The sequence below is a fragment of the Gracilinanus agilis genome, chromosome 3 (genome assembly GCF_016433145.1).
Source record: "Gracilinanus agilis isolate LMUSP501 chromosome 3, AgileGrace, whole genome shotgun sequence".
Lineage (NCBI taxonomy): Eukaryota > Metazoa > Chordata > Mammalia > Didelphimorphia > Didelphidae > Gracilinanus > Gracilinanus agilis.
Window position 1 is genome coordinate 258,169,780 of NC_058132.1, and position 26,418 is coordinate 258,196,197.

Genomic DNA, 26,418 nt, shown 5'->3' on the forward strand with positions numbered 1-26,418 from the left:
AGAAATGGTATTGAATGATTGATTCCTTTTTCCTAGGTGCTGGGGATAGAGTACCTTCCCTCAGTAAGCTTATAGTCTTTACTTTGTAGCATCTTAAGAGAGTTAATAGTGTACAGATTCTATGAGCCTAAGAATATATTATAAAGTAATAAATAGGAGATATATTTGGATATAGCTGTAAGAACAAACTAAAAAATCAAGCATTGTTACTCATGAAAAATAAAGCAACATGAAAGGAATTGAGAGGCAGTGTAGTGTATTGATAGAGTCCTAGACATGGAGTCAGGAAAATCTAGGTCTAAATCTGGCTTACAGAACCTTACTAACTGTAAACATGGACAGATCATTTAACTTCTATGAAACTTAGTTTCTTTATCTGTTAAAGGAGGGATATGGACTAAACAGGCCTTCGCTGCTCTAGATCTATAGTCCTATAATAAAGCAATGATTTAGTAACATGACAGGTCAGCTAAGTAGTACCATTCAAAGCAAGTTTCATGGGGAAAATAAATAATTCTGATAGAGGAACTAAAGCAAATATGGAATCAAAAGAACATCCAAGTTAAGGCAATTATCTTAGCAACTGAGGTAATTTCATGTTTGTTATTTGGATATCTTATAGCACTGAGAATTTTATCATGTTTGATAGTTAATACTGAACTTCCAGATAATGCTGGATCATCATCATCATCATCCCATTTCTATGTATTAAGTTTTACAAATAATCTTGTATGGCATTCTTTATCCCTATTTAATAAATGAGGGAAATAGACTCAGAAATTTTCTTCCCAACAATAGATTAGTAGAATTTATTTGGCCAATAGTATTTGTATTATAAGAATCAATTTATACTGCTTTCATTTTCCTTTGTTGGTTCAGAGTTGTGATTTCAATGGAACTCTTGGTATAAAAACCCCCTTCATCAATGCAGATTCTAACTCTTAACTTTCATTCTAATTTATATCCTTAAAGAATTGCCCGGGATATTTAGAGAGTGACAAATCTGTTAATGGTTACAAATCCAGAGTGTTTTGGAGGCAGGATTTGAACCTCGTATTTTTTAACTCAAAGGCTTCTCTCTATCCATCTGCTCCCTCTCGTATCAATTATAAAAAATGATATTATTTCACTAAATGTTATTGCTTAGAAGTCCTTTTTTTCTACACATAATAGTTCACTACCTTTTTTTAGACTCCAGAAATTGACCTTTTCTCAGATCCCCAGCAGCATCTTTACTTATCTATCACAGATTACCTTAATTACAAATTAATCTTTTCACTAGATTCATACCATCAGGTAGGAGCCCTTTAATTCCCTTGCTTCATTCCTTCTCACTATTATCAACTTCACTCATTTCCTTTTGAAATGTTGCAAAGGAAGAAATACCCTTATTCCATGTTAGTATTTCAGTTATTTTTTTCATGGACTGTGCAAAAATCCTGACTTCTTTTCATCTTCTTATTCTGACATCTTAAACCATTCTTGTCCACGCATTATTTATACAGTTTAGTTTCTATCACTTATTCATTATTAGAAATGTTTCCCTCCTGGTGTATATATACCTCTTTGCTTGAGATAATGTTTTCATTTCATCTACAGCATGAAGCAGCAAAAGTTTTGCAAGATGCCATCAATGAATTTTCTGGAACACCTGAAGAATTACGTGTTACTATTGCTAATGCAGACCTAGCTCTTGCCCAAGGAGAGGTTGAGCGAGCCTTAAGCATGCTTCGAAATGTCACCCCAGAGCAGCCTTATTTTGTTGAAACCAAAGAGAAAATGGCAGACATTTACTTAAAGCACAGAAAAGAGAAAAAATTATATGCCAGCTGTTACAGGTAAATGTTTATTTTAGTCTATTTTATATCAAGTTGCCACTAGAAATTAATTTTTCAAATGTTTCTACCTAACACAAAATCCTGTACTAGATCTTTCACCAGTCTTCCCATACCAATGACTATTTTTTCTCCTACCCCAGTTTCCCTTTATTAATGAGTTTCATTTATGATAACATCTTCCTATGGCTGACTCTACTTTCCAAAATCTTACTACACCTTATTTCTAGGTGCTGAGGTTTTTTCCCTTGCAAATCATTACTGATAAGAACTTTTTTTTTAAACACTTACCTTCTGTCTTGGAGTCAATACTTGTGTATTGACTCCAAGGCAGAAGAGTGGTAATGGTTAGGCAATGGGGGTCAAGTGACTTGCCCAGGGTCACACAGCTGGGAAGTGTCTGAGGACAGATTTAATCCTAGGACCTCCAGTCTTTAGGCCTGGCTCTCAATCCACTGAGCTACCCAGCTTCCCCCTGATAAGAACTTTTCTAACGTGACACAGAAGTTTTTTTTAGGAAAATAATTCTGATGCCATTGCAATTCAAAACAGTATAGTAATGCCATAGTAACAATTTAGTCATCTTAGATGTCAGATTCCAGCACATAAATAACCATGAACTTCTAAGAAGGTAAAATAGGTCCTGGATACAACTAGCAGGAAGAAGCAATAAATAATATTTTTTATTGGTTTGTCAGTTATGAGAAAGGTGTGTTTTCATTGCCTGGCAATAATTGTCAAAGCTAAACTCTGAGCACCAAATTTAAAAAAGTATGAAATAAACACTATGAAAAGTAGAGAGGAGAGAAAATAATAGAAGGCCAGAGAAGCAGCAGAGGGCTAAACTGGCAATTAGTGTTACAGGTAGCAGTGGACATGGCCAAGAGATCAACCCCCTAGAAAACAGAAAAAAGCATTTCATCCTAGAAAAATATAACCATTTGGAGGGTCATAGAGGAAGGCCAGTTGTTATAAAATAAATGGGCTAGATAGATGGAGAGAGAGAGGGGATAAACTGAATACTACCACTGTAATTGTGTGACAGCAGTAATGGTTCAGACTGTGGCTAGTGCAAGATCAACTGAGGCTTGCCACCTAGCTAGACAATGTAACACCTCCCTCCTTTATAACAGTGCCCAGGCAGGATCCTTCAGGTCAATTGATGGTATCCCTTCAGGTCCCACCTGGGGTTGATTGATGATAGATATTGGGCTCTATTAGCCTTGGTAATGGTTTATCTGACTGTGTGACTCCCTTCCCAGAGAGGCTATGAAACAACCACTCCAGGAAGGTACTTGAATAGTTTATCTATATTTTAGCAAAGAGGAGTATTGGGAAATCGGTAGAAGAATTGGGAAACCCTAACTAATTTGATAATAATAAACCCTCAGAGCTGTAGGCAGGTAATTGATTCTGGTTAGTTAGCTCCTCTGGCTCAGCCTGGCCACAGCCAAACCAGGGTAAGCAAGCTGCTGCTTGATGTCTTTCAGCTTCTTCTTCCTGCTAGATGTTATTCCTATACAGCCTTCAGGATCCACCCCTTTTCCACCCTCTTCTTCTTCTCCTGCCCACTTCCCAGATCCCTCCCGGGCCCTGGGATGCCTAGATAACTACAGATGATTTGAATTCCTAAATATCTAGGGGACCGTAGAATAAGAAGACTGATGGTCTGGATACAGGTTGGCAGTGTTAATCAGGTACAAGACAGGAGGTTCTTGCAAGGTTCAGCCAAGCAAGTCACCAATCCCCAAAAGACCAAGATCCACAGATCTCAGGTCCAAGGGAAGTGAAAGGAACCAAAAGCCAGGGCTGCCAGGGTATTTATACCCCCTGGGCCAACCGCTTTCTTCCCTGTCCTCATGGCCTCTGGGAACATTCTAAGATCCAATGGTCCTCACCCATCAATCTGCTCCCAGAGTTTCAAAAAAACCAAAGTGTTCCCAGGAGCTTTTAGAAACTATTGCTTGAACACATTACAGTAATTGTTTATAATGAGAATGCTGAGTCATCAATAAATGTTCAGCATACTTAGAGAATGAAATTGGCTTTGAAAAACAACTCACCGAAATGTTTAACATTTTTGAAACATGTGACTCCAGAAATTTACTTACCTAGGAAACTCATTCATCAGAACAATTCTAGAAAATTAAAACATTTTGGTTTTCATAATAATATAATAGGATATCACTATATATATCATATTATGATAATATCTTAAATTTTGGGGAAAAAGATTCCCTGGTCAGAGAAGATGTTTTAGGAGTATGGTGAAACTTATGTATGGACTCCTCTCCAAATAATGTTTTTAAGTACATAAAATATATAGAATATTATAGAAAATATATAGAAAATTGTGTAGGAAAACAGTTTACAAAATATTTTTAAAACAATTTAGTAAACTCCAGGTTAAAAACTCTTGATCATCCAAGTGCTACTATTTGTGGATATTTAATGCATGGAACTTCAGAACATTGCCGGGAGATCCACGATTACTCATGAGATCTGGCTTAATAATCTATTTTGGAAAAACCAAAATGAATGAAAAATGTCTTTTGTTCAGATTTTTATATATATGGACACCTACATATAGTGTATATATGAGGGATTATCAGTACAAATGAAGGATTTCTTTAAGGGAGTATATCAGTCAAATAATTGAGATAGTCATTGCCAATGTACAATGAGTTAGGCCCATAATGGAGGAAAAGAATAGACTGGTTTGCATTTTTTTAAAAACGCATAGTGCTTTTAATCATTCAAAGCTGTACCCTGACATAACGACCCATTTTTTTTAACCCAAATGTTTTCTCAGTCACAACCATATGATTTCAAATCCAGAAATATTGCAGGCGACCCAAAGCATAATGGGGATGTGAAAAATGGGCATAAATGGCCTGCAGCACAATCTGTGCTTAAACAGTGATATAAAGGACTGATGGGAATAAGACTTGTGTCACTTATGTGTCAGGGAGGAGGGATAACAGATACACTGCCAAAGTACTCCACTTCCATCTAGAAAATATAGAAAAGACCTAGAAGGAGTCTTTTAGTATATTGGGTGGTTCCTCTGTGGAAGAACTATTAGAAAGCAAGGACAAGAATCCTACTGTATGAGAAGGCGGGGATGGCTTATAATGTGCCCTGATGAAGTACTTCACAGAAGTGAAATCATGGATCCACTGAAGTACTATTATAAAATCCTCAGTTAAACTGGAATCCTTAGAGTATTGTTTTAGTTATGCCTTTAAAGGAGAAAGAAGCAATTGATGGCAAAATACTTTCATATGAGGATTATAGTTCCTAAAAAGCAATATTCAGAGGTCATTATCATAACAATACAGATTCAGATTAATCTTGGCTACACTCTAAAGTAAAACTTAAGCTTTGCTTGGATCCTAGCCATCTGGAATTAACACTAAGCCTAGATATAGGCCAAAAGACAAAACAAAACAACCTTTGGTGATAAAACAGGTCCCAAAAAGTACCTCCCAAACAATGAAAACTGCAAAATAATGTTGAAGAGCTAAAGATATATACCCACTCAGTTCACTGGCCAAAAAGAATGAAACATGCAGATTAGCTTGTATTGTCTGTAACAAGCTAGCTATCTCAAATGAAAACTGAGAATCCCAGTGAAAACAACATGGGACCCAAAAGAAAAGAAGAGGGAAGAGTTTGCAAAAGATTAGAAGCACAGAAGGTTAAGGATTCAGTAAATAACAGACACCTTTTCATATCAGAAACGAAAAGAGCTAGCAACAAAAATACAGTAGATAAAATACCTATGCATGGGAAAAGCAGTATTCTATATCTCATATGACTTCTCTACCCTTTTCAGAGCAGGAAGGGCATGAAAATCATTCATTTGCACTTTAATAGCCTCAATAAATCAACAAACATTTATTAAGGGCCTACTATTTGCCAGCATAGCACAGTTGAAAAAGATGGGGACTTGAAACCAGTAAGACCTGAATTCTATTTCTTTCTCTGACTAATACGGGGTAAGTATGTGACTCTGGTAAAGTTACTTAAATCTCCTAGACATTTGTCTCTCCAAGATACTCTCCATAGGAGATGCAGATGCTACCCTGCATTAACACAGGGAGTTTCTTGACCTAGGAGTTATCTATATGCCCTTGAAATCATAAGTCAAATCCCTATCCCTATCCTTATGTGCCAGACACTATGACTAGGTACTGAGGATCCAGACAATAATCCCTGCTCTCAAGGATTAACGTTCTACTAGATGAAATATCATGTACATGTGTAAGTATCTACAGTATGAATATAGAGGGACGATACTAAAATTAGGGATCTGAGAAAGTGTTTTGAGCTACATCTTAAAGGAAGAAAGGGATTCTTTGAGGCGAAGATGGAGAAGGACTACATTTTGCCACAAAGATAGGAGATGGCATACTGCGTGTGAAGAACAGGGAGAATACCAATTTGGCTGGGCCATATGGTATGGGATGGAGATAAATATATAATGATAATATATAGGTTGGGACAAAGTAGTGAATGACTATTAAATGTAAAGAGTACTTAGCAGTTGTAGCCAACATTTATTTAGTACTTAAAGTTTATAAAGTTACTTAACATTTATAATCTTATTTGTTCTGCACAAAAATTGAGAGAGGTTGTGACTTTCCTATGATAACAACCTAGTAAATGTCAGTGTCGTGGTTCACACCCAAATCTGCATGCCAAGCATTATATAGTTAAGGAGTGTGGAGAATGCATCATGTGCAGAAAGTTATAACCTTATAGTCTACATAAATGTTCATGGATCAATATTCTGTTGGCTTTATAGAAAGACTCAGAAGCGCAACTGTTCAAACTCTTTGAAGATTCTGACTCAGCTAATCCACTGAATATTGTTGCAACTTGTAAAAAGTTAAAGTACTCAGATCAAGTTTTATATGAGTGGTTCTCAGTAAAGATCAAAGAAATGCCCCGTCACTCAATATTAATTTAAAAGGTAGAATATTTTTATAAGCAAGTTCAGATTAATTAAGACTAATTAAGATTCAATTTAGTTTTTTGTGTTTATAGATTAGAAGCCTTTTCTGGAATGTTGAGGGGATGATAGCTATCTTCAAATAGTTGAGAGGCTTTGTGGAAGCAAGATTAGAGGAAAGATAATAGAATTTAGACCTAGTGCATGACTGCCGGAGCCAAAAAATACTTAGTCTTATCGCACATAGATATGGCAGCCTAGAATATATGCCAGTTACAGATTGTGTACTGCTTTATAAAACAACTTGAAGCATTGGAGAAGAAACTGAGTTAAATCAGATTGTCCAAGGATAAGTCAATCAACAGGCATTATTAAGTACCTACTGTGTACCAGGAACTGTGTGCTAAACACTAAAAATAGAAATAAAAACAATGAAATAATCCTTGTTTCCAGGCAGTTCATATTCTCTCTTTTTTTTAATTGTCATGCCAAACACACTTCGATATTGGTCATTGTTGCGTACTATTTACATGTAATGGACAAGAATATATTCAGAATTCAAATAGTGATCTTCAGTCATTAAGAAAAGTTATGCTTAGTTCTCTTTTTGGGGGGAAAGCAGGGATATTTTAAATATACATACGTATAGAGAGGATGAGTGGGAGAAGAGAGTGCATTTTAGAAAGATTTCCATCAAAAGAGTAGAAAAGATTCAGAATATTCAAACTTCAAATATCTAGACTTGATTTTTCTGGAATGGAACCTTTTTATATGATTCTGGATAAGGGAGATTTTACTGACTTCAAAAGCTACTCTCAGATGTGATTGAAGATAATAGCTAATAATGGATGGCATTTAGATAGAACTTTAAAGTTTGCAAAATATCTTTTTTCCCTCATGACACTAGGAAAGTAGATGTTATTAATATTTCCATTTTATATACAAGGAAACTAAGGTAGAAGTTAAGTGACTTAATCACGGTCATGTAGTCAGGAAGTGTCTGAGGCAGGATTTTAACTCCAGATCCAGTACCAATCCGCTCTATGACCTAGATCCTGCAGTAATCAACATCATCAGAGAAAAAGAAAATTGTATTTACTTGACTTAGATGTTAAAAGCAAAAAACTAACCTCATATACCTTTAGAAAGCTTTCTACACAAATAGTTTGAAATAAAACTATTTCTAATACTCAATCAGAAAGTTAATTTAAAAAGAATGTTCACTACTCTGAACTGGCATCAAGATTTCATTGGTATTTTCCCCGTTTAAGAAGAGATGTTAGGCAACATATATTAATTTTGTAATAAATGTTAACCATAGGCTTTGTAAATTTTGTACTGTAAAAATAGTTCAATGTTTAGTAAGTGCATTAATACTTATTTGTTTACATAAATCATATATCTATGACTTGGAGAAGAAGTAAGTTTTTGGCTTAGAGTGATAGGTTCATACACATATTACAAATAATTTAATGAATAAAATTTGTCTTCCAGAGACCTTGTAGAAAAATTGCCCAATCCTCATACCTTTCTTCTCCTTGGTGATGCATACATGAACATACAAGAGGTAAGAACTTGCATTGCTTATAACTGATAATTCTTAATGGTTAGCAGAAGATAGTTATGGTAAAGTATCAAGAACTAGAAAACCATCTAATTTGTTAAAAATTTAATTAATTATTGAAATTATATGCTATAAAAATGAAATTGATTCTTTTTTCCAAATAAGATTTGACTTGTTATTGTTATAGTGTTGTCATTATTGAATCAGATACTTGTGTAAAGTAACCTCCTGTTGTTAGAGAAGAGGTCAAAATTAGTGCAAAGGTAGAAAAAGAATAAAAATAAGAAAAAAATTAAAAATTTATATTGAACTATTTTAAAACATAAACCAGTTTAAATAAAACTTATCAAGAGATCCAACTAAGCAAAATATCTTTAGGAACAAAAAGGGAAGACAACAAATATAAGAAAAAATGGAAAAGTTTTGCAGTCATTTTTGTAACAAACTTTTTAAGAGTCAAAAGATAATAGAGCCGTGAACTGATCCAACCATTCTGGCTGGCAATTTGGAACTATGCTCAAAGGGCTATAAAAAATGCCTTTCCTTTGATCCAGCCATACCATTGTTGGGTTTGTACCCCAAAGAGATCATTAATAAATAGACTTGTACGAAAATATTTATAGCTGCGCTTTTTGTGGTGGTGAAAAACTGGAAAAGGAGGGTATGTCCTTCAATTGGGGAATGGCTGAACAAATTGTGGTATATGCTGGTGATGGAATACTATTGTGCTAAAAGGAATAATAAACTGGAGGAATTCCAGGTGAACTGGAAAGACCTCCAGGAACTAATGCAGAGTGAAAGGAGCAGAGCCAGAAGAACATTGTACACAGAGGCTGATATACTATGGTAAAATCGAATGTAATGGACTTCTGTACCAGCAGCAATGCAATGACCCAGGACAATTCTGAGGGATTTATGGTAAAGAACACTACCCACATTCAGAGGAAGGACTGCAGGAGAGGAAACATATAAGAAAAACAACTACTTGAACACATGGGTTGAGGTGGACATGATTGAGGATGTAAACTCGAAACTACCACACCAATGCAACTACCAACAATTTGGAAATAGGTTTTGATCAATGACACATGCTAAAACCAGTGGAAATGTGCATCGGCCATGGGGGGGTGGGGTGCGGGGGGTGAATGGGGAAAGTAGGAGCATGAATCATGTAACCATGTTAAAAACAAATATAAATGTTTGAAAGAAAAGATAATAGAGCCACCTCACTTGGATTCTAATTAATAGTTCCAGATATACTTCTAGAGGATGTAAACACGGCACTAAAAGAAATATTGGAAAAGCAGTTGGATTAGGCCAAGTATCCATAGCAGAATTACATACTCCAGGCAGTAGTTGTGAGAGATTAATTAACAAGATATCGAAGATGCGAGAGGAAAAAAAATCTCATACCTCGTTAACATCACTAAGTCATTTATGACTACATAGGCACAAGCCTACCATGTGTCAGGAATGGGAGATACAAAGACAAAAATGAAACAGTCTCTGCCCTCAAAAAGCTTAAGAACTCTCATTGAGATCATATGCATGTATATGGTAAATATATGCAAAATATAACTGAAATAAAAATATGGAATTTGGTGACTCTATGAAACAAGCAGCTCTAAAGGGAATCTGGAAAAGCTTCATGTAAAAAGTGGTACTAATATCCACCACCACCTTCTATTCCCCCCCCCCAAAAGCAAAAGAACACATTAATAGCTAGTAAGCTATGTAAAATATTTATTAAAATCATTTATACACATACTGGAGTCATCCTCATTGAGACTTTCACAACTAGTACTATGCATCTTTTCTTTGAAACAATTGACTTAAATATGTAACAAATACAAAAGTCCAGAGTGCTTTTAATGTAAGGAACCAAACACTACTTTACAGGTTCTTTTTCAAAAAATGCCTTCATCCATACATCAGAATTATTCAAGATCATTCAAAATTTCCCTGTAAGATATAAAAACAAATAATCCTTTTTCACTATCCTTTTTATCATGAATATCAGACAGGACTTATAATAGGTAGATTTCATTTTGTCAAAGATGATCCACCACTGTAATAGAAGTGATCCAGTGGAAATACCAGGTTAAAGAGAGATTCTTAATAGATTGTAAGGTCTTCCGAATACTTCTGTTCGCAAATAAAGTTGAGCTGGATACATCATGTCCAAAAGTATTGCAGCATCCCCAAGAAGAAATATGTAATCACTCAAAGCAGCCATTCTTTTTATCCAGATTGATCAAGAATGTCCATCATATAGGCATACATTGGAGATATTCTTGTTTCAGTTCTAGGTAAAGTGAATTTTGCAATAAAGCATGTTGCACAAATTTTTTGGCTCTCCGGTACGTATAAAAGTGTGTCTTTTATACTGTAGTCTATCAAGGTACAATTGTATTATGTCTAAATAAATGTATGTACCTCATTCAAAAAATAATTTCTTGAAAATAACTGCTAATCATTAAGCCTTCAGGGAGTTGTCATTATTTTGCTGGGGGAGGTATCTTGCCTAGGTATTGATGGCTGATGACTGCTCAGAGTGGGGGTTACTGAAGGTTGTTGTGACAGTGGCAATTTAAAAAAAATAAGACAATGAAGTTTGCTATAGAAATTTACTTCCTTTTGGCCTAATTTAATATTATTGTGCTTAGACAATAGGGAAGTCTGAGAAGAGGGAGATACACAGGGACTTGCTGGTCAGTGGAATTTTGTGTTAATTTTCTTGGTTTATTAGTTACCCTAATCTCTTCTTATTTCTGACAATTGTAGCCTGAAGAAGCCATAGAAGCATATGAGCAAGCTCTTAAGCAAAACCCAAAAGATGGCACATTGGCAAGTAAAATTGGGAAAGCCCTGGTCAAGACTCATAACTATTCCAAGGTAAAAAATAAATCCACTGGACCAAATTTCTCAAGCACTGTGCTATGAAGTAGCCCTTCAAAAAGTAATATGTAGGGGGCAGCTGGGTAGCTCAGTGGATTGAGAGTCAGGCCTAGAGACAGGAGGTCCTAGGTTCAAATCTGGCCTCAGACACTTCCCAGCTGTGTGACCCTGGGCAAGTCACTTGACCTCCATTGCCCACTCTTCCACCTATGAGTCAATACACGGAAGTTAAGGGTTTAAAAAAAAAAGTAATATGTACTCATCTGATGTCTACAAAACATTCAATTTGTATTCACAAATTAGAATTTCTTTTTGAAGGCATAGATGTGGTCATATCATCACTCCGCTCAAAATTATTAAATGGCTCCCTACTGCCCCCTAAAAAACATTCAGACTTATTTACTTGTCATTCAAATCTCACCATAATCTGGCACCTACTTATCTTTTCTGATATTTCATATTACTACCTTCTTTGTTAATGTCAACTGGACTGTGCTTGCCATCTTTCTCCACTTGTTTCCTGTGTCTTCCCACATTTGTTCATTCTCTTCCATTTGCCTAAAATATCTATTCTCAGACTCTTTATCTGCTAAATTCCTCCCTCTCCTCTAAAGCCAAGATCTTTAAGTACTGGGACTGTCTTTTACCTCTTTTTGAATTCTCAGTACTTTGCACATAACAGGCACCTAATAAATGCCTATTGACTTAGTAAAATTCAAGTCAGATGCCACCTCTCCTGGGAAGTCTTATCAGACTTATCTCTTCTTTTGATAAAACTTCCCCCCTCAGACTTTCTCTAACAAAGGTTTTATAATGCCCTTACAGTGACATATTAAAATAACAGTGTATCTTATCCCTCACTTAAATGGCAAAATCCTAGAAAATCATGGCTTAAGTAAAGTGTGTTTCTCAACATTTGGTACTGTATTCTATACATACAATAGGTGCTTACTACATATGTTAAATTGTTAGCTTTCTTTGTAGCTCCAGAACTTACACAATTCTTGACACAGAATAATTGCTTAATAAATACTTGTTGACTGACTGACTGACCTCAAAAACTTTGACCTCAAAATTTTTTTCAGGACTTTTTGAACATGTAGAAATCTTTCAGTTTTATACAGTAAATTTTTGCTCCTTAAGAACTAAATAAACTAAAGCCCCGACCACCATGTTTAAAGTTATATTGAAGTTTCTATTCACATACAGTTTTCACTATATGAGAAAATATGAATATTCCTAATAACCCTCCTGTTTCCTTTTGATCCACAGTAAGTAAGCACAATGACTTGATTTTGGTCATGGGTTTACACTGCCTACATACTCTTGTCAGATCTCTTCAGAACTCTTACATTTTTAAGATATTAGCCTCAGATATTTGTATTCTACATCTAGCCTGGTATCACAATGAGGTTAACTTGTCTATGTAGCTGAACTCATAACTTTAGTCTCATTTGGATTTTGTTTTCATTAAATGAATTAACTGCTCATAAAAAAAAGAATGTTGGGGCTAGATGTGATAGCCTCTAATACTCATGTCTGAGAGAGCTAGAGCCAAGCGTATCTCTTGAGTTCAAGAGTTCTGGGCTACAGTAGGTATCTGTAGTAATTCTGGCATAAGTATGGTGAGTGCCCCCCCACCCCCACCCCGCTGGAACAGTAAGCAGTGTACTACCTCAGGAGGCACAGACTAGCCCAGACTGGAAAAACGGAGAAGGGTAAATTTTCCGTCATGAAGAGTACTGTGATTGGGCCCAGGAATAGCTACCATTAGCTTAGGTAATAGAGAGACCTACTTTCAAAAAAAAATTTTTTTTTACCTTGATGCCATGTATTATATTTGAAGTTTTAAACCTTTTTCCATATATAATTCACAAAATTTAGGCTATTTTAGGAAATGTGTCTATGAACAAAATCCTCTTAATTATATATTTATTATTTTTAGTATCTTTATTGTTTATAGGACATGGAAAATAATTATTGTTGAATGTTATTTAAATTGCCTCTCCCCTTTAAAAAGAGTTTTGTATTTAGGCAATCACTTACTATGAAGCAGCACTGAAAAGTGGTCAACAGAATTTTCTTTGTTATGATCTGGCTGAGCTTTTACTAAAACTGAAACGTTATGAAAAGGCAGAGAAAGTTCTTCAACATGCTTTAGCCCATGAACCTGGTATGAATATCTTTTTAATTTAAAACTATATATGCCCTAGCTTTTTAATTTAGGTTTTTTTAATACATATTTTTGCTTAAATGTAAATGTTGGTAAACTGTTTACTCTTAGTTCTTTATTTAATATTCAAGTATCCTAGTCTTTATCAAAACATCATATTTGAAAATCCAAGACAGACTCGTAGGAAGGTGGTTATTTATGTTACAAAATGGTTTGTTACTCTCTAGAAGACTTCTTTCCTGTAAATAACTAGCACCTTCAGTGAATTTAAAAATTCAATTTATAAGACTTAAATTTATACTTTTCAGGAATACACATGTTGTTCACAGTCAAATTTTATACGAAAATGTGTAGGTTTGTCAGAATTTTGAAGTGGTGCTAAAGATATGAAATATTCAATTAATTTTCACTTAAGTGTTTTTTGTATTTTATTTTTAATTGTTTAATTGTTTTAATTGTTTAAATATGAAATAGTTTTGAATTGGATAGTAATGAAAAGAAATATTTGGCTATAATATTGTGTTTCTGTTTTCTATAAGTGGTATTCAAGCCAAGTCCCTTTTTCTACTTTGATTCATAACAGTATGAAGTCATAAATTGGATCATTATGCTTTATTTAAGATGTGCCTTTTACTTCTTATCTTATGAATAACATTTGGACATTTTATTTGCCGATTTATTTAAACAGCAATAAAATACTTTATAAATTATCAAAAAATAATTTATCAAGCATTTACTATGTGTGAAGCCTTGGAGATCCAAATAGGAAAGTAAAACAGGCCTGACCTTAAGGAGCTCATGCTCTTCTTGAGAGAGATAGCACATTAAAGAGAAATTCAACCACTGATTTCATAGAAAGACACAGCAGTCTTTAAGTCATGTGATAAGCCCTGGCAGGATGCTGCACCAGGATAGTTGATAAGGGCTGTAAGTTTCTCCATCTTATGAGAAGAACTATATTTAGTGATTCCTTGATCACCTAAAAGGTGAATAATCATGTGAGCGTAGTGAATTGCCTAAAAGAGTCCTGCCCAATACAGGGAGTGAGAACTGAGGGTATGAGATGAAGGAAATTCTGATTTTTCTTTTGCAGTGGTAAGGATAGGGGAAGAGAGAAAGGTTTACTGTCTAGCCAGGAGGATTGATGGGTAGGGATACATGGGCAGGAAGGTTGGAGGAACATGACACTCAAAAGCATTTGTTTCTGGAGGCAGCTGGGTAGCTCAGTGGATTGAGAGCTAAGCCTAGAGACGGGAGGTCCTCGGTTCAAATCTGGCCTCAGACACTTCTCAGCTGTGTGACCCTGGGCAAGTCACTTGACCCCCATTACCTACCTTTACCACTCTTCTGCCTTGGAGCCAATACACAGTATTGACTCCAAGATGGAAGGTAAGGGTTTAAAAAAAAAAGCGTTTGTTTCAATGAGGGTAAGGGGAAGGATTTAAAAAGAAGAAAGGATGAAAAAGGATCAAATGTAAATTAAAGCTTTTCATTTGTATTGATAGATTTAGTTCTTAATGTAAAAAATGTATTTAATTATCATTTGAAGTTTGTCCCCCTGATTCTTAACAATCTTGAACTATTCTGGACTTTTTATAATCATCATTCCATATTTTTGAAAATGAATCATTTTCTCAAATAAGAAATTAAAAATTTATTAAATGCTTTTTGTTTTTTATTTCTGAGTTAAAACATTTTTTTCTTTTTTCAACATTTAACTTCTTGATAGTAAATGAACTGTCTGCTCTAATAGAAGATGGGCGTTATCAAGTTCTCTTAGCAAAAATTTATAGCAAAATGGAAAAGCCTGGAGAAGCAGTCATTGCATTGCAACAGGTAAATAATAGAGGAAAAATAATTCATATGTACATGCAGGGGAAGAATGTAGTCACCCCTATCATCACCATCCTACACACATAATTGAATGTGGTATAGCAGGGATAGAAAAAAATTATCCTAAATAAGGAATGTTTATAATAAAAAGATAATTCAGAAAATATAGAAGCTATAGGAAATAGGTGTAATTTGGGCTTTAACTTTCTAAGAAACTGGTTTGAAAATTAAGCAAGGCTGTGGAAAAGAACCCTAGTCTTCAAGTTGAGAGCTGTAGGTTCTGTTCCCAGATCTACCCCTGAGTAGCTATTTGATCTTGAACAAGTTACTCATTTTTAGTCTATAAAAAGGGATGGATGGATACCACTAAATCCCAGTAGGGACTAACATTCTATATAGACTTTTTGCTTTTAGTTTAGAATAACTAAAAATGTTACTTTAGGGGCAGCTGGGTAGCTCAGTGGATTAAGAGCCAGGCCTAGAGACAGGAGGTCCTAGGTTCAAATCTGGCCTCAGACACTTCCCAGCTGTGTGACCTTGGGCAAGTCACTTGACCCCCATTGCCTACCCTTACCACTCTTCCACCAAGGAACTAATACATAGAAGTTAAGGGTTTAAAAATATAAAAAATAAATAAATAAATAAAAATGTTACTTTATTAAAAACTTTGAAGTATTGCTGTTATAATGGTTTTGCTTTTTATTAAATTTTGTGCCCTAGTAGAGCAGTTAGTGATATTTGATAAACCCTTAATTCATATGTTTATAAAGAAAACAATACAATTGAGAGTAAGATAACTATAATTGTTATAGTTTTCCTGTCATCATTATCCTGTAGTGCAATAACTAGAGAGGCAGTACTTTGCTCACACAGAATGAAAATGTGCTATTTATTTTGTCTTTTTAAAGCCTTTTTTCCCATTTTCCCATTTGTAAATAATAGGAATAGCTTTTTTCGTGTACATAGTAATGTGTTTCAGTGTGCCTTTGGATTATAGGTACTAAATAGTTTGATCGAATTTGTAACTGACTTGAAAGGATAATAGTTTGGTTTTTCTGCTTTCAGAAAATTGAATTTTCAGAACAAAAATGCTGCAGGTTACATAATTGTGAAAGTTGCTTAAACACCCAGTTAAATAGGTAGAATGACCTTTCTATTAAATTTTGCTCTTTCTTTGGTTTTGAAATAGTGTGCACTACAATTAAACAGCCACTTACTGAGCATATCCTAGATGTTTCTAAGTATCATGCTAAGTAATTAAAAGTAAAACAGTGATGGCCAGTAAGTAAGAGTCATGTAAAATTGAAAACCCAGTGTTATGTAAACTTGAGAACACAAATTACTTAGGAAAAACTTTGACAAGAGCTGCTGGGATGACTGGAAAGAATTGTGGCAAAAATTAATGTTTAAGCTAACATCTTACACCATATGCTACAATAAACTCAAAATAATGTATTATAATAATAATGTATTAATGCATTATTAATTTAATAATGTAGTAAAAGGCACACCAAATATTTAGTATGCAAAGAATTAGTATTAGTTTGTTTAGTATTGGGAGTAAAAGAAACCTTAAGAGATCATTTAGTCTGACTTCTGTTTTATAAGAAAAGAAAATTGCCTAAAGAATATCTCATTGTCCAAAGTCTTTGCTGAGCCCTTATTAGGGCAATACAAATGCCAATTCTTATTTAACAGGCCTTTTATTGCTCAAGTCAAAAAAAAAACCCTTCAAAAGAGGACTTTTATCATTTTGATACACCAGGAAAGGTAATACAGATTGTCTCACTTGTAAAATTTTTCATGGGCATTTTTACTTTAAATAAATTATGAAGGCAAAATGAGATGCAGGAAAGATATTTTGTTTGCATATGAACTATTATGTCAATAATGTCAGAAATGAAATGTTATGTGATAGTTATTTAGAAATTATTTATTTAGAATGCATTTTTTTCTTTTCTTTTCCCTCTTCTACTTCCTCATGTCATTATCCTTTATTGCTTTCAGGCTCGAGAATTACAAGCCCGAGTACTAAAACGTGTTCAGATGGAGCAGCCAGATGCAGTCCCCACACAGAAACAGTTAGCAGCTGAAATTTGTGCAGAGATTGCAAAACATTCTGCTGCTCAAAGAGACTACGAGAAATCAATTAAATTTTACAAAGAGGCTCTTGTTTATTGTGAAACAGATAACAAGGTCAGTTCTTTTATAAATTTTTTCATAGTACCTTTGATAGAAAATATCAAATTTCTTTGAAAAACAAATTCTGACTATATTGTTTATAAACATTTGAGGAGAAATCTAACACAAATTACCTTTTTTTAAAATTAAAGAAATGGTATTAGGAAACTAGTTCAGAATAAAACCAAAACTATTGGTGTCATACCTCAAATTGGAAATGTTTAGTAAATAAATTGATGATGATAAAAATTCCAAATACATAATTATAAAATAAATCTCTAAGCCATTTTTTAATGTTCTTTATCTTGTGATTTAGTAATCTGTTTCAAATCATTTCAAATTAGATATATACATTTTGTGATTAGGGCACAATTAGTAAAATTGTGGTGGGGAAATATTTGGTAGACATATCTAGAATAAAAATGTGTGTGTGAGCTTAATTATTTTTCCTGATTCTGCTAGCTTAAATTTGATTACTCTTAATAAGATCTACTTAGTATATTATTAAGCTGAACAAGCATACTATGTTATATAGGTAAAATTCTTGAATAAGAGATGAGACAAAATGTCATTGTATTCTCAAAGTTAAAGCTTGTGTTTGAAAATTTTGAAACTAGTATATAGCTTCTAGAAGTGAGAAAATTTTAATTATTTTATAGCATTAATAAAATATAACTAAACAAAAACTTCCTTCTACCTAATTACCAAACAAATTAGCATTTGTTTGTTTATTATTGGGGGATAAAAGAAACCTTAGAGATCATCTAGTCTAATATCTTTGTTTTACATGTAAAGAAAATTGTCTAAAGAAGTTGTACATTGCCATAAGACACAGAACTACTTATTAGTGCTAGAGAAAGGACTTTGAACAACTTTCCTTTCCAACTCTCCTGACTCCAACTTAAGTATTTTTTCTACTATACCACCTTGCCTTTATAAAAGTTGAAATGACCAATTTTCAGAATCCCAGAAGCATTACAAAAAACACATGGAAAATATCTGTTGTTTTCCTACCATCATCCTACTTTTCCTACATTTCCTACTATCATCATCTTCTTATATTTAGGATCTAGTTTAGTTTAATTTGAGAAATATTCCTTTCATTCAAAATAGAGTTCTAGAGATTCCTGAAAAATTAGATGTAATTTTAATCAATTTTTTATATGTATAGGCAATGTTAGAACTTGCACGTTTGTACCTGGCACAAGATGACCCTGATGCCTGTCAACGTCATTGTGCACTCTTACTGAAGAATGACCAAGATAATGAAGCTGCTACCATGGTTAGTGAATTTTGCTATGAAATTCAACTATGATAAATATTTATTTTCTCTGCACTTTCTAAAGATAAATTGCTGAAATATAACCATACATTCCAGGTAAAGTTTTACAATGTTTGGTTGTATTATTTATTACTAATATTTCTATGGAAAATCATTTGCCCTTACCCCTTGACCTTCCAAGGTCATCCTGAAATAGTCCAGGCCTTAAGGCATCTCAACTGGATTGTGATCTTTTTTCTTTTGTTAAATCTTTGAAAGGATTTAAGGCCTTTTTTCTAAATTAGGATGGATTGACATTTCCCTTATGTGGATACCTCCCCTGTGATGAAGTAATTGGGAAGGAGCTGAGATCTTTAAGTTCACCTCTTTTTTCAAAATATCCACCAATTGGGATTGCCAGGAGAGGTCCAAAGGACAAACTGTCAGGCCAATTAGAAAGAGAACACAACTCTATAAAAGAGAACGTTTAGGACTCATGGAGTGTCTTTCCTGTAAAAGGCAGGCTAAAGAGCCATCATTTTTTAATAGGCCATATACTTCTGTTAAACAATGTTATTATTGAAGAAATGGCCTCATGTTCTTTATTGTTTAAAATTCCAAGTGCTACAAGAAATCATTTATGTTGTAAGTAAAGTTTTAATTTCAGTGACTTACTATGATGTTGATAACCCTGAGCATAGAAACATAATGCCTAACGATCACAAATTCCATCAGTATCTATTCAAGGGAAGACTTGGTTTCTAAGAGGCAACTTAGCTAATTTGGAAAGGGTCATTATCAGTAAAGAGGCCACTTAGTGATACATTCTTCAGCAATGGCAACTTAAAAAAACAAAGAAAAATACAAAATGGCTAGAGATTGGACCTCAATTGTCATTCAGTCCAATCTATACTTAAAAAAGAAAAAAAGTCTTCTACAACAATAGTATCAAATTCCAATAGAAACAGGCCACAAAACTATGTGGAAGGATCTCTGTGGGCAGCTTAATGAAAAGCACATGTTAATATTATCTGTGTTCTACTGTATTTTTGTTATTAAATATTTCCCAATTACATTTTAATCTGGTTTAGGCTACTCTCGGGAGTTTTGTGGCCTCATATTTGACACATCTGTCTTACAACATACCTAAGTGATTATTCAACTTTTGCTTAAAGACCTCTAGTAAGGAAAGAACCTCTCTTCTAAGGCAGTGCATTCTGCTTCTCTGTAGCTTTAATTAGTAAGAAGTTTTTATATCCATCAAGCTCCACCTTTTCCTCTTTGGCTTCCATTGTTCCTAGTTCTGCCCTCTGGGGCCAAGCAGAACCTTCTTCAAGATGGCAGCCCTTTCAAATTCTTGAAGACTACTAAGTCTTCTCTTTTCCAGGCAAAACATTTCCCTGTTCCTTCAACTGACCTGCATATGGCACAAAGCAAAGACCTATCTTGACTATTTCTGCTGACTTCTACAAATTTTGGGGTGTCTTTTCTAAAATATAGCCCCCATAACTTAACACAAAGCTCTAGACATACTCTTTGTAGAGCAGAGTACAAAGTGATCTGTTATCTCCTTATCCCTGGAAACATTGCTTCACTTGCTGCAGACTAAGATTGTTTTAACTTTCTTCCTTAGCACCCTATTGACATATTGAGTTTAAAGAACACTATAACCTACACATATTTTTAAATGTATTTTTGTCTTGCAGTGCCTCCCTCATTTTGTATTTGCAAGACTGATTTGTTTATTCCCAAGAGTAAAACTTTTACATTTATCCCAACTAAATTTTGTCTTATTCTTTTTAGTTCTATGTTCTGTCCAGGTTTTTTGAATCCTGATGATCACTCTTGTTTTAGCTATCACTTTCTGCTTTTGTCATAACTGAATAATCTTGTCATCTCTATATTTATCCACTAATAGAAACCTTAAATCACATATAACCAAGCCCCAATCTGTAGGGCATTTTGCTGGAGAACCTCTTTCCAAGTTGATATCATATCTTTAGTAACTTTCTCTGGGCCCAGCCATTCAAACAATTTAAAATCCATATAGTTATGCTAGATTTTGCCTTTATCTCTCCAGCTTTTTTTTAAATTCTTACCTTACATCTTAGAATGTAAGAATGTAAGGCAGAAAAGTGGGTAAAGGTTAAGCAATGGGGATTAAGTCACTTGCCAAGGCTTACAGAGCTAGGAAGTATCTGAGGCCAGAGTTGAACCCAGAATCTCCTATCTTCAGCCCTGGCTTCCAAACCACTAAGCCACCTAACTGCCTCCCATCTTTCTTTTCTATATAAACAGTACAAAAGCTTTATATTACTTTATTAAAATTTAAGTAAATTTTATCCACAGGATTCCTTTGATCTTTTATTCTAGCCACCTTAATTCAAAGGGAATAAGATTAATATGTTCGATCCATTAAAAAAAACAACATTGTTTTAACTATTTTTATAGGGAAAAAATGAAATAGATAAAGAATGCCTGTTCTCCAAACTTTGACTTGCATATAGCTGGACAGCTCATAAAGTTGGTTTGTCAAATATATATATATATATATATATCAGGTTGGACACTAAACTGGCCCCATAATTGAATAGAAAGACAGGGGTTGAGATGACATTTGGGAAATTATGTATCACTTTTAAAGGTCCCAATCTCCTCTATGAAACAAAAGCCTATCTTTTTTTTCCTTTAAAGAAAAACTAACCTTCTGCCTTAGAATTGATATTTTTTGTTCTAAGACAGATCAATGTTAAGGGCTAGGCAACTTTGAAAGAGCTTAAAGTAATTCATAAGGTTATTCAGAAAAATGCATCATTCAATGACACATGTTAAAACCAGTGGAAATGCACGTTGGCTATGGGGAGGGGGGCAGGAAGGGGAAAGTAAAAACATGAATCATATAACCATGGAAAATTTTTCTAAAAAATTAAGAAAAGAAAAAAAACATAAAAAAAGAAAAATGCATCATAACTGAGTAATGTCATAAGTTGAATTTATGTTTCCATTAGTTGACTTCTTAACATTAATCAGAAAAAAACAAACTGATAATTACTTTTTGGAGAATAAATAGAGCTATCACATCACTAAATTTGTGGTTAGAAAACGATATTTGTTTTTCAAGGATGTGGGATAGAAAGATCTCCTTTGAGGCAGGTAAGTGGTCCAATGGATAGACTACTGAGCCCAGAGTTAAGAAGACCTGAGTTCAAATTTGGCCTCAAATACTAGCTTATTGTGTGACCATAGGCAAGTCATGTAACCTTGGTTTGCCTTAAGTTTCCTTATTTGTGAGATGAGGATAATAATAGTACCTATCTCTCAGAGTGACTGTGATGATTAAATGATATAGCACATAATAGATGCTATATAAATGTAGCTATAATTATTATTATTTCACTTCTTCACAGAATTTAACTTCAGGAGTTTGGACTTAAAATACACACACACACTCACCTAAAGCTTGGCAGATAAATTCTCAGTTGACTTTATTAAACCTCATATAATCTAACCTTTTTGGCCAGGAACTAATGTCTAAAAGCTGAATTTTGAGGGTCTGCTCATACTGTCTGGTTTAAAAATTATACATATATGGTATTGACAGAGTATTTTGTTTATTCACAATGTTGTAGGGGGACTGAAGAGAACTCCTAGGGTTTGGGAAGGTTGCCTTTTGCAAGAATGCAAGACTCTGAAACTTAGCTTAAAAGTTAAAAAGAGAGATTTATTAGTAATGTTGAATTCTTGGGCAGCAAGACAGCATGAGTGGAACAACTTGGAGGGTTGCTCCCAGAATGCCTCAATTCTAGGGTTTTTATATTCTTTATAACAGTAGGACTTGACTCTGGAGCAAGGGGTTGTGAGGGAGGTTTGCCCAAAAGCATGGGTGGTCCCCATGATTTGGAGGACAGATGGATGAGGTGTGTCTCTTTGTCCATCTCAAATCAATGGGACAATCAAAGAAGGACAATCCTCTCAGGGTCAGATGTTTTGGGTTAGGAGTCATGAGGGCATAAAGGAGCAAAGGAATTTCCCTGCTAATAGTTTGCCTGAGTTTCTTGGGGTATAATACCCATGCCAACCAGAGCAATTGATCTGCAGTGTTCCTCCTTTAGACTTTCTTTTTCAGCACTAAAATGCTCTTCTTGCCCAAGGAATACTTGGGCCATATTAATATGTTAGAGATTAAAATTAAGAACTTGTTCAGATACAGTTTTTGTTATCACTTTCATCCAACAACACATTTTTGCTTAGGCTATTTTAGAATTGCTATGAATTTTGAAACGCTCTGTTTTGATTTTTGTTCTTTGGCGTTTAAGGAAAGGGCAGGGATTTTTGTGTAAGTTCCTACAAAGAAGCTATAGATGTTATGATAGACATAAGAGATATAACCTGTAGTCCAGACCTCGTGTCTGGATTTAGAGAGACTGGGTTCAAATGTGGCAGAGATTGCAGGAGGGAGAGGTTAAGAGTTCTCACAACATTTTCTCTTTGGCATATGTCCCCAGGCTTCCCCTGGGAACATCTGAATATGGTTCATGTCTAGGTCTCTGCATGGAAAAAAAGTTAAAGAGCTTTCCATTCTCATGAAAACAAATACTCAGACTAACAATAAATTGAATACTGAGCAGGTTTTATTTCACCTTACAAAAAACTCTAAACACAAAGAACTTAAACAAAGAGCCAGTAAATAGTCAAGAAAATTCTTTCCTGCACTGATGAGTCTCATCTCCCCCAGGGGAGACTTAATAACAATAGTCCAGGTTATGAATGACTCTATAGTTAGGGCTCCATTATAAAGGGAAAATACTTGAGATTTATTTAAAAAATCAACCCCACTCTTCTTGGGGAACTCCAAGGATCCCTACAGTCCTCTGACTTATAGAAGAAACATCCTGTGATTGAAGGACTGCTATACAAGAAAAGCACTAAGAATACCTAGAGCGTCAACTTCTCTCCCTCAAATTGTAGTCCATCTCAACTATTTTCATCACTTATTAAACATATGACCATGAGCACTCCAGACCTCAATTTCCTAAATAAAATTCAAAGGTTAGATTAATTGATATATTTAGACTTCCAAGATTAAAATACTATTATCTGTTCATTCAGTGATTCAGATTTAATTTTTGACATATTTAAGGGGGGAAAAGCAAGAGAGGCTTACTTTTAAAATATAAACAAAAAAGAGAGAAACCCTTGGGAGAATGTTAATTTTTAATTTTATTAGGGTAAACCTAGTCAATAGTAATACTCTTTTATGTCTTCTACTTTCAGTTTTGCATAGCATTTTAGTCTAGTGTGACCCTTTTAGTGATGTGAGAATGAAATGTATTCATCTGCTTGCTTTTGGACAGAAAATTTCAGGTAATCAGTCTTTTTAAAATGTGCCTAGAAAGACTTAATTGATGAAAGTATAATTTTATGCTAACAGTGGGATCTAGTTTTCATCTTTCGTTATTTCCTACTATGCTAATCTAAGAGCAAAACTCCTGTTGTTTTAAAGCGAGCTAGAATCAACACCCCAAGGTTTCCTGTAGAGTGAAAAAAAAGATTCCTTTTCATAGATCTTTGTACTTTCTTCGTGTTTTCAGGCTTTGTTCTTAATATTGATAAATCCAATGTTACAGAAAACACTTTTGAATATGTGACAACATTTTTAGAACAATTAACATTTACCTTTGTAGATGATGGCTGATCTCATGTTCAGAAAACAGGACTATGAACAAGCAGTGTTTCATTTTCAACAACTTTTAGAACGCAAACCAGGTAAATATTTTCTAAATGTACTTTCAAAATTTGAAAATAATACTGGGCTGCTATTCTAATAGATGTTAGACAAGAATACTTTATCATAATGCTTCTGAAATACTAATAAAATAATACTTTTGTATGTCTGTTAAATTTCTGTCAATGAAAAGTTTTTGCCATTAAAAGTTAGTCCAGTAAGCATTTTATCCCTAGGTCCTGTGATTTCCCTTAAGTGATATTTGATCCTGAGGTGATATATCGCAAAGGCAGTTAGTCTTTCTTTATATATGGACAACTCAAAGAAGCAGAAATTATACCACTCAGTATACTTACCAGAACATTTTATATGGAAATGTATTTGAATAACTTCACTTTTTACTTATATTTGAATCTATTATCTTCCCTGGGGGCCCTCCAATTATGCACATTGCTAGAGATCATGACATTCTGTGATTTAGAATCAAATAGGATCACCAGAGGAATATTAATACTTTATTGAAAGAAGAGTTTTACAATGCTGGGCAATTAGCCACTAGGAGTAGCTCAACATCACTGAAAACTTCCTTTTCCCTTCTTACTCGTTTCCGGGTCTTAATGATTGTCTATTTGTTAGTGTTCACCCAAGATATATATACTGATATACTGAATCAAAAGCCTGCCCATCTAATTCCTCATCTACTTGAGTTTGCCTTTATGGTTTACTAGGTTAATTTGTTTTGAGTATCTATAGAGCTCTTTGATCCAAACTCTGTGTGATGTTCTAGAGTAGTGATCATAAACCTTTTAGAGGCCACATGCCATACCCCTTCCCTTCCAGACTGTGTACAGTGCCCCCCTCCACTGCCTCCTTACCATGACACAAGAAGGACAAAGGGAGGGGAGTGGCCTGAATGCTCCTCTCAGGGGAGGGATTAAGTGCAGAAGAATGGGGAAGAACAGTGGAGAGGTGGAAGGGAGCAGCTCTGCCAGAGTCCCTCTGCCTTTTTTAGAAACTAACGCTTCCAGGGAAGGCCCAAGTGCCCACAGAGTGGTCGCGGCATGCCATTTGTGGCACATGTGCCATAGGTTCACCATCACGGTTCTAGGTTTTGATTTATTCAGTTACTAAAAATAAGAATATCTGGAGGAACCACTATCCATGAGTAATCCTTTTTTCATTTGGTCTTTGGACAAAGAATCCTGTATGACACTGGCAGACACCATTGGCAAACATCTGTCTCTGCTTGTTATTAACATTTCAAACACTCTTTAAACAATGTTATGTTTACATATGTCAGTCTTGTATAATCTTATATGCATGGGAAATACTTTGTAGAGAAGAATTTTAAAAATCTTAAAAATTGCATTTTGTTCTGCTGAATCAAATGCTTTTTTGCAATTAACAAATAGTAAACACAGCAGAATCTATAGTCTCTCTACCTTCCAAAAGTCATCAGTGACAGGATTTCTGGGGTCAGAGCCAAGCTGGCAGAGTAGGGGAAACACTCAGCTGAGCTCCCCAGCATTTCTTCAAAACAAATTTAAAAATTAACACCTCACATCAAATTCTGGAGTGATACAGCCAGCAAAAGGTCAGAGTAAGACATTCTTCCAGCCCAAGACAACTTAGGAGGTCAAAAAGAGAAATATGTAAGATATCAGTTATGAGGCCCAGTACTGGCAACAGAAGCAGCAATAATTTTAGAAGCCCTTAAGTCAGAGATGGTAAGAGGACCTGATACCTGTGTGAGAAAGAGATTACAGGGGACCTTTATGTGAGTTCTATACATAGGACCAGATGCTATTTTTCAACTTAATTGTCTATACCTATGTCTGAGTCTATAGTTTTAGATGGAGAGGGGCAGTATCACTTTTGGTCACAAAAAATCAGCAATCCTGAGGAGTATCATCCCTTTTGGCTCTCAAGGAATCAGGGACCCTGAGAAGCAGTCTCACTTCTGAGATCAAGGGATCAAACCACTTCCTAGG

The 26,418-nt window shown here is 34.7% G+C and overlaps 1 protein-coding gene across 2 annotated transcripts in view; it reads left to right on the forward strand.

Annotated features, from left to right (window-relative positions):
- TTC21B (tetratricopeptide repeat domain 21B) overlaps window positions 1-26,418 on the forward strand; it is a 97,838-nt gene that overhangs the window by 45,691 nt on the left and 25,729 nt on the right. For both annotated transcript variants that reach the window (XM_044669818.1, XM_044669820.1), the window contains exons 15-22: window positions 1,600-1,838; window positions 8,287-8,359; window positions 11,141-11,251; window positions 13,289-13,427; window positions 15,157-15,263; window positions 17,268-17,456; window positions 18,613-18,723; window positions 24,387-24,468. In XM_044669818.1, coding sequence (XP_044525753.1) covers window positions 1,600-1,838; window positions 8,287-8,359; window positions 11,141-11,251; window positions 13,289-13,427; window positions 15,157-15,263; window positions 17,268-17,456; window positions 18,613-18,723; window positions 24,387-24,468 — 1,051 coding nt within the window. The remainder of the gene's footprint in view (window positions 1-1,599; window positions 1,839-8,286; window positions 8,360-11,140; window positions 11,252-13,288; window positions 13,428-15,156; window positions 15,264-17,267; window positions 17,457-18,612; window positions 18,724-24,386; window positions 24,469-26,418) is intronic.